Source organism: Dinoponera quadriceps, unplaced genomic scaffold, assembly GCF_001313825.1.
Source record: "Dinoponera quadriceps isolate SergipeBrazil2010 unplaced genomic scaffold, ASM131382v1 scaffold2982, whole genome shotgun sequence".
Classification (NCBI taxonomy): domain Eukaryota; kingdom Metazoa; phylum Arthropoda; class Insecta; order Hymenoptera; family Formicidae; genus Dinoponera; species Dinoponera quadriceps.
In genome coordinates, this window is record NW_014557404.1 from 1 (window position 1) to 8,695 (window position 8,695).

The window sequence follows — 8,695 nt, forward strand, 5'->3', positions numbered from 1 at the left end:
TGTTTCCTTGGGTTTTCGGTTAACGTGCTCTAAATTAGAAAAAGAATATGAAGATACGATAAAATATACGGAGATATTGTGGGAATACAATTTTTGCAAAGCGTTTGTAATATTTTTTTTCTCGACATTGTTGATTACTTGGAAATATTTTATAATTAATCATGCAAGTGGCAGCGTCACAAGTATTTTCATATTCGCATGACAAAGATCCGCGAAACATCCTCTTCGATTTCTTGAATCGAAGGAACTTAGTATGTATACTTGTTGGGGCGGATAATATATAGGCTGCGTTTTCTTTGGACGCTTGAACGTCATTCTATCTTTACTGTTTATCACATGCCAAAGTGAAATAGAACGACGCTCAAGCGTGTGAAAGAGAACGCAGCTCGAGTATTTTAAAATTAATTCGGCAGCCTAGCCACTAGATGATGTCTCTACTAGTGAGTTCTCTCGCAGTTAAAATCCAGCTTCGAAGTGTATATAGAGGGGTGCCTGGGCGACGGAAAATTAAGACCATGCTTCACAGGATCAGTTCTGTAGTAGCAGATTTTACACCTCTTCTCTAACACGGAAGTATATTCAATCACGATGATAAGCAAAAGCTCTCTTCCTTGAGTTGTGAGAACGACTGGAATTCTCGACTCGTTTCGAGAACTCGGTTATCAATGATCGTTCACTCCTTGTACTCGGTACAAGGAGGAGGGGAAGAAAGAAAGCGTTCTGAGTGACCTTTACCAAAATTCCAACCAGTTTATAATAAAAATTGAAGTTTTTTTTGCAAGATGTTTTTTTATCTTTGAACGAGAGAAGAAAGTTAGGAAACTCGAACATTGTAAAAAATACACTCCTGATTAAATGTTAAAAATTTATTTTTTAAGTCTTCATATTTTCAATAGTTATTGGAGTAGCACAAAAAGGGGTGACGTTTTAGTAGCGAAAGGTTAATTTTGCCTACTTAACTAAACTTGTGCCTTGTAGATAAAGAAAATAACACGTGTGTGTATCCCTAAATATTAGTTACTATAAAATATATCAAGTCTCACAAAAATCAGGATGTACCTTGCGAATGAGATTCTCCCGAATCAAACGAAGAAGCCCCGAACATTAAGATTCCAGTCTGCGAGCGATAAAAGGTCGGGTCCCTACTACGTCATTAATTAAAGTTCCGCGTTATCGGTTCTTCACTGGGAATTTCGGCGAAACTCCACACGAGATATCGCGCAATTCGCGTGTACGTCCTCTCGCCTGCCGTGTGTTAAAGTCTCACGTCGCTATCTCTCTCGCTCTCGTTCTCGAGAATTTCGCGCGGAAATAACGAGGGGGAAACATTTTCAAGATCAACGGCGTTAGAGAAAACTAACAGTTTGCACCGACGATCTGGTTCCTCCTTATTTTCGTTTCTGAAGCGGGCGATTCGGTTAGGTCTCGCTTGAGTCTAAGAATAAGGGAGCAGCTTTCGCTCGGCTACAACGTCAGCATATCGAACCATCGAAGATAGTTACCGGTTAGTTCGACCCCCCGCTTGCGAGGCAAAGCACTATTGTTTCCCGGTGTCTGGTCCGTTCTCGCGCGTGTACGCGAATCCGTGATGCGCGGGACGGCGGCACCGGCTCTGCTTTGGTTCTACTCTAGGTTGACCTATAGAATGGTTCCCTCCTCGCTGTGTGCGTGCGTGCGTGCGCGCGTGTGTAAGAAATTCGGTCTCGGGATTGCGCGTCGCGACGACGGATTCTTCATTTTCTCTGGGTGGTCGAAATATACCGGCGATAAATTTGAACGCGGCGTCTCGCCGTACGCGGAAGGGATCTGGAAGCTTCACGATTTTTTTCGTTACTTTTTTTTTTTAGTCATTACGTGGGCCTGAGAGATCCGGTATATCCACGCGATCAGAAGGTCATGGTAAAAGTTTTCTCGCTAACGATGCGCTTAGCACTCAGGATAAAAAGATTTTGCTGAATTCTTAATTTTATGGATGAATATTATAATTTTATAATTAGTGCAAACAGCGTGTTTACTGTCTGGAAGAATCTGAGAATCTAAAAAACCTGAAATTCTCTGGGGACTTTTATGCCCGGAAAACCTGGGAAATCAAAGAATTCTCAATTTTATTGGAAATCAAAATATATTTAATGGATGTTTTAATGGTTTTTAATTTTATTTTATAATTTATAAATTTTTGTGAAACGGAAAATATTAACCGTTTGAGTACGGGAGAATTTTCTTATGCATATGCTAAAAGTCCGGGATGAAATGCGTAGTATGTTTTTTTGGGAAACAATGAAAATGGTTATAATTACCACTAATTGTTATGTAACAAGTATTTTTGATAAAAAAAAAATTTTTATTTTCACTTATAACAAAAATGTTTTGCTGCACAAATTCCATGAATTCCTTTTTTGCATATAGCGCAAATTAAATTAGATCGTTTAATTCCATTACCATCACTTTCAAGGTCATTACTATACTCTTCATTATCACTTCTCATAACATAGTCACTTTCAGATGAATCAGAACTTGACATGGTTATTTCGTAATTATCAGTATAACACTTGGTAAAAAAATGAAAACAATTTCTAATTCCTATAAAACAACGAAAGGATTTTTCCTACTAATAAATAAATAAATAACACACAGTGGTAAGCAATAATGTACCAGAGCCGTGGATTGTGGTACGGTAGAAAAAATGAGCCAAATATTTTCATATAACTCTTTTTGGTACATAAATAATTTTTTTGTAAGAATTATCTCTTGCCCTTATAGATCTGGTGATGATTTAAAAAAAATTACAGTCAAAACATTATATATCCTTTTACATTGGCCCATTTTTTCTACCGTACCACAATTCACAGGCTTTACTGCATTACTACTGTATATTATTTTAATTCTTATATTGTTAAAAGCCACAACTGAGTTAAATGAATAAAAACTGCTACTGATATTACTACAACTGCTCTTAATAATGGCGTAAAGTATACTACCAACAGCAGCGTCTTCGCATTCTCGATACAAAACAAGAGAAGCGCTATCGCGCTGCGCCGTATTTTTGGCATACGACAAGTGAAGCGCGATAGCGCTTCCCCGGACTCAAACGGTTAAGGACTCTGCACGATAAATATATATTTATTTGCAAGATACATTTAAAAATACTTTCATTTTACTTGAGATTGTTAACAAATTGACTGATGAAAAATCGGAGAATTTTCGAGAAATCTTTTTTCGGGTTTGAATAGGTTACCCTAAAAAAAGAAACGCACAATTTTGGTACGGGGCAATAATCTCTATTGTTTAATAAAGATTTATGAATAGCGTCTTAAAAATAGCGTAATCGCGCGAATAAAATACCTCAGTGAGAGTCTCAGGATATTTCGATGAATGAAAGCGACATCCAAGGTGAGACCAACGAAACCAAGAGTAGATGGAGTTTCGCTTTTCGCTGCCAAATGCGCACTATCCCGCGTAACAATGTGAACAGATAATCGTTCGGGATCAACGACAAGGCGCTTCGGAGTTTATCGTCAACGATTAGATAATCTCGCGAAATTAGACACAATGGCGTGCGACGCGATAAATCGTGTGGCTCCGGCACGAGCGAGTGAGCGAGCGAATCGAACCGGTAGCGCTGCTGTTAATTTACACTCAAGCTTGCGGGATCGCGTGGGTTTGACCAATTATCGGCGCGATCTAACCGACGACCGCGTGAAAAATTAATTCACCGATTTGTAAATCTAGGACGATTATATCAGCGAGTTTCGCGTTAAATTAGCGTGCGCGCGCGAGAATCTGAGCGGCAACCGGTTTTGATCTCTCGCTTGCATTTTTACGTCGCGCAGATGTGATCGAAGCGAACATTTCTCCTTTTGTTCTTACGGTATACTCAGGCGGTATATTTTATCTTGTAACGCCGTTTCTAGCGTGCGATCGCGCGCGTGCGAGAGACATAGAAAGAAAGAGAGAGAGAGGGAGAAAAATGTTGCGTTTAACGAGTAGTAAAATTTAATCGGATGTTTCTCTGGATGTGACACGGGTTGTTTACTATATCCGAATGTATACTATATTAGGACTCAGACGGTGAGCGCAGCGAGAGCCGAAGCAGAGAAGATCCGGCTGCTCGGGGAGGCCGAGGCTCACGCTCTGGAAGCAGTCGGGGTGTCGGAAGCCGAGCGTATGCGTATGAAGGCGACGGTTTACAAGAAGTACGGAGACGCGGCGATACTCAACATCACTTTGAACGCCCTGCCGAAGGTGGGTAACGACGAGTTTTAATCGTCCACTTGGCCGGTGCGTACCATTTCGTTGCTAAAACAATATCACTATATATATATATATACATCTTCTCGCAGATCGCAGCCGAAGTCGCGGCACCGTTAGCGAGAACGGAAGAGATCGTCCTTCTCGGTGGCAGCGACACGACCAGCGGAGAGCTCACGCGTCTCGTAGGGCAAGTACCTCCAGCTGTACATGCATTGACTGGAGTAGATCTTTCCAAAGTAAGTCTCCAACTGTCCTTATTCTCTCTTTATTTTTTTCTGCATTTTTGCCTGCCCTCCGGCAAAATTCGGCTTAACAGTAAGCAGTGCACTCGCGTGCCAAACACGGTCTCCAGACGATGCTTACGTAAGCGCGAACAAGCGTTAGCGTCGGTCTACAACAGGTATTTAAAGCCTTAAGCCTTTGAAAATTGACCCAATCACAGTCGAGTGTGAAGAGAATAATTAACTGTGGTTGGTCGATCTTTCAAGGCTCAAGGCTTAAAACACCTGTTGTAGACCGACACTTAAGCGGACGCGGGTTGGTCCTTAATTACTGTTGTTCGATTCTCAGGTATTAGGGAAAATACCAGGCGCAAAGTAAGTACTTCGGAGTCCTGCCAGTGTGAGTTGTGAGCAGCGACGACCGGGCGAACGAATATGAAGGGAAACCGGTTTCGAGGAAGGGGCAAAATCTGTACTGCCAAACTGTTTCTCCGCTACTCTATTACCTAGCGACGACACTCTCCGCTTTTTTCTCTTTCCCGAATTTTGCTCTACCTCAAGTCTAGCTACCGAAGTAGCGCCACGCGGACACGTGTGTGTGTCATTCTTCGTCTCGCGCGCGCATATGTCCGTTCGTGTTGTGTGCGTTTCGCGCGGAACGTTCTTTACTTTAAAACGAGGCGCGTCTACGACGCGCGGACGAGCGTCTTTTCGTTCGTGCGACGCCGTTGCGATCGAGATTCTCGGGTGGCGCGGGAACAGAGCGAGCGGAATCGCAATGCGTCGTACGAACAGAGCATTTCAACCGCGGTAGTTCCAAAAGTTTCGCTGTTTTATCCCTTTTACATTGTTGACATCGTTCCGAAAATTGACGACAAAAAAGAGACACTGCCCATGATGGTCATTATGCCTAAGGTGGGAACGATTACGAGTGCGTTGCGTTCACACAGCTGTTATCGGTGGGACGCATGATCGAACCACGGTACTTGCCTCGTGATCGAAAATATATTGCCAACCGCGTTCGTTGATCGTTCGATGGGAGGAGCAGAAAATCGCAATAAACACCACACATTCGTCCGCTCGCATAAATATATATTTTTACTACACAGTAGGGATGGGCGATTTGGAGGGAATGGGGGGAATCAATGTGCAAATAATCGGTCATTTCTTCTTACAACTCGTGGAATATAGTCGTGGATTATTTTTTAGTCTTTTTTACAACTGCGTTTGTGATATCGGATAAATTGTAATTGATAGTGTTTAATAGTAAAAGTATGTGAAAGCACCGCCGATTAGAAGGAGAAAAAGAAAAAGAAAACGAGAGAGAGAGAGAGAGAGAGAGAGAGAGAGAGAGAGAGTCGTACTACTTCAGGATAGAAAGTCTATTCGACTTGTTTCGAGTCGTATTGCATACACTACATACGAAAATCACAGGATCATCTTTCTTGATCGTGGACAAAGTTTAACGGACTGTAACTTCCGTACAAATGAAGATAATAACGTGTTTCACAAAGTATTTTACAGCTCGGTGTCTCTGGTTTTCAGATTTATCTTAAAATTTAATGTTTACTTCTTTCTTCCGATGTTGAACATAAACTACATTTTTAAAGCAAAATTCCGTCAAATGTTAACATTGGTGAAATTTGCCTATTTGCATTGTGTGAGTAGAGAATAATACATAAGTGACGTTTGAGTTAAAAGGGCGAATTTTCTACTTTAAGAACTCGGCTGAAAGTTGAGGTTGAAAATTGAACTAGCGTCATTTCTTATTTAACTCGATGTATCTTAACGTAAATTAACAGCAACATTATGATCTTGACATGTCTGTAAACTAGATACTTCAAGCTTTAAGGTACTTTTTGAACCGTCTCATTATCTTTGTTTCTCCCGAAGTGACAGCTCGTTTAAGATTCCGTCTATATTTTATATGTAAAGTGTACGTCTGATTTATTATTGAGTCGCACTACTTCCTCGATTTGTCGTGAGGTACAGTAGCGCTCCGTAACAGAGACTTCGGAACTAAATATCATAGTCCATACCCAAGATTCAAATCTTCTTTAACTCACCGATCACTTAGCTGAGACTCAAGCCTTTCTGGCAAGCTGCTAACTCTAATTTTAATAATTAATATCTCGAAAAATTAAATAAATTCGACAAAACCCTTAACATGGTTTGAATATTTTTCAATATAATTTTACCGTATTTAATTGCCATTTTCGGAAATACGCTTACCCATCACCGCTCAATTAAATACAGCAAAACTCCATGGAAAAAAGTATTTGACCCGTATCGAGTGTTTCGTTGAATTCATTTTCATATATTAATTATTTTAATTTTAATTATTCTTTTAGTTTTCAGATATAAATTATTAAAGTTAGATCTAGCCGTTCGCCAAAAGGTTTGAGTCTCGGCTAAGTGATCATGAATGTCGGTTGAAAAAGGTTCGAATCTTGGGTTGGACGTCGACATATAGTTCCAAAGTCTCCGCTACGATGCGCTACCGTATTTCACAACGAATCGAGAAAGTAGTGCGACTCGATAATAAGTCAGGCATACTTATATAAAACACAAACGCTTGCTGAATTATATATGAATTTTGCCCATACATATATGATTATATACGTACATATCGTATAGACATATATGATCATATACGTCTATACGAAAAAAATGATGCTTTGTCATTTATTAATTAAATGTCGATATCATGTGTTGTCAGAAGCACAAGTAAGCCGGAAGCATTTACTTCGATTGTGTTTGTATATAATTTATAAACGACAGTATTTTTTCGTTACGGATATATATGATTACATAGTCATATATAGGCAAATTTTATTTGATATGATCTTTTCTCTCCCCCGGATATCTGCTACGGTATTCTGATCGAATCCGCTGCCGATCTGCTGGCGTACTGCTAACATTTCGCTCACCGGGCTCACCTGCTTTTCGTGATCGTGCGAGATGATCCTTCAAGTTTTGCGCGTGGTGCAACACAACTCAGGCATCAGTCGAGACTTCTTGTTTTCAAATAACAAATGAAATACGCCAGACAAGTAGAACACATCACCCATCTCTCCTGTTACATACTAAATACTTTTTACATATTAGAGAAATACGCGGCGCGTCACAAATTTCACCACAAAGCGGCATCGTTAGCCGGGGGGGGGGGGGGGGATTTTCTTGCGGGAGAGATCGCGAGCTTCGCGAAGGTGCGTGTTCCGAGTGCACAAAAAAAAAGTGGCGCCGAATATATCTATTCAACGGGAAACAAGCCTATCGAATCACTGCCGAAACCGAGAATCCTTTCTGCTCCTTCCACGGTCCTTCGGTTATTCTCGAAAACGTCTAACGTATACAAATTCAGGTCTGATATACGGGATACATGATGATGTATCGCTGAGTCGCGCGCAGAGGAGAGGTCCTTCTAAATTTCACGAGGCACGAACGATCGCTTAATCGATATATCAGCAACGAGTCTATGTGTTCCACCGGTATATGGAGAACGGACAGCCAGCCAGCCGCTAATCAATATATATATATATAAATATATATACCGAAATTCGAAATTTCAATATAACCAATGTGATTAAAAAGAGTTTCGATCATTGTGTTCAATGTAATTAAGTAACTTAACGGACGAGGAGAAGGATGAGTTAGACGTTCAGCGCGGTTCAGGACCGGTGCACCACAGCTGCACCGTGGTCTCTCGTAGTCTCTGTACATACTTATAGTCACCGTATGTATAAATAGTCAAGAAGTTTCTATCTCCCCCGTGGAAACGGAAGGAAGGAAGGAGTGGAAGAGTGTGCGCCACGCGCGCGGCGTACCTCGAGATTTAAAAGCAAAAAAAAGAAAAGAAAGAGAGAGAGTACTCGTGACCGTAATTACATCAACGCTCGATTATAACGTTCTCGGTTGACCACACATCGGAATTCACGTTGCAATTGAAACGGAAAGGAAGAGAGAAATCGGAAGAGGAGAAAAAAGAAAAAGACAGGACGGTATTCCAAACTGGACAAGTGCCAATATATATGTACATACGATATACGACGTCTCGCCGGGTAGGGAGAAAGAAAAAAATAACGGACAGAAAAAAACACTGGGTGATCCCGTAACAAAAAGTTCGATATTATTTAGTATCGCGTAACCTATCGGTTACTACACACGATTGCGATTTATGAATCTAATATATACACGCATATATTACCTCATTCCCCCCCCCC

General features: G+C 40.9%; 1 protein-coding gene across 1 annotated transcript; it reads left to right on the top strand.

Annotated features, from left to right (window-relative positions):
• Positions 1-4,058: 4,058 nt before the first annotated feature.
• LOC106749074 (flotillin-2-like) lies at positions 4,059-8,323 on the top strand (the record flags this gene model as incomplete). The annotated part of the gene is made up of 3 exons (XM_014628142.1): positions 4,059-4,242; positions 4,341-4,487; positions 4,822-8,323. Coding segments are annotated over 3 exons (361 nt in total), but the record flags the coding sequence as incomplete, so codon positions are not given.
• Positions 8,324-8,695: the final 372 nt, after the last annotated feature.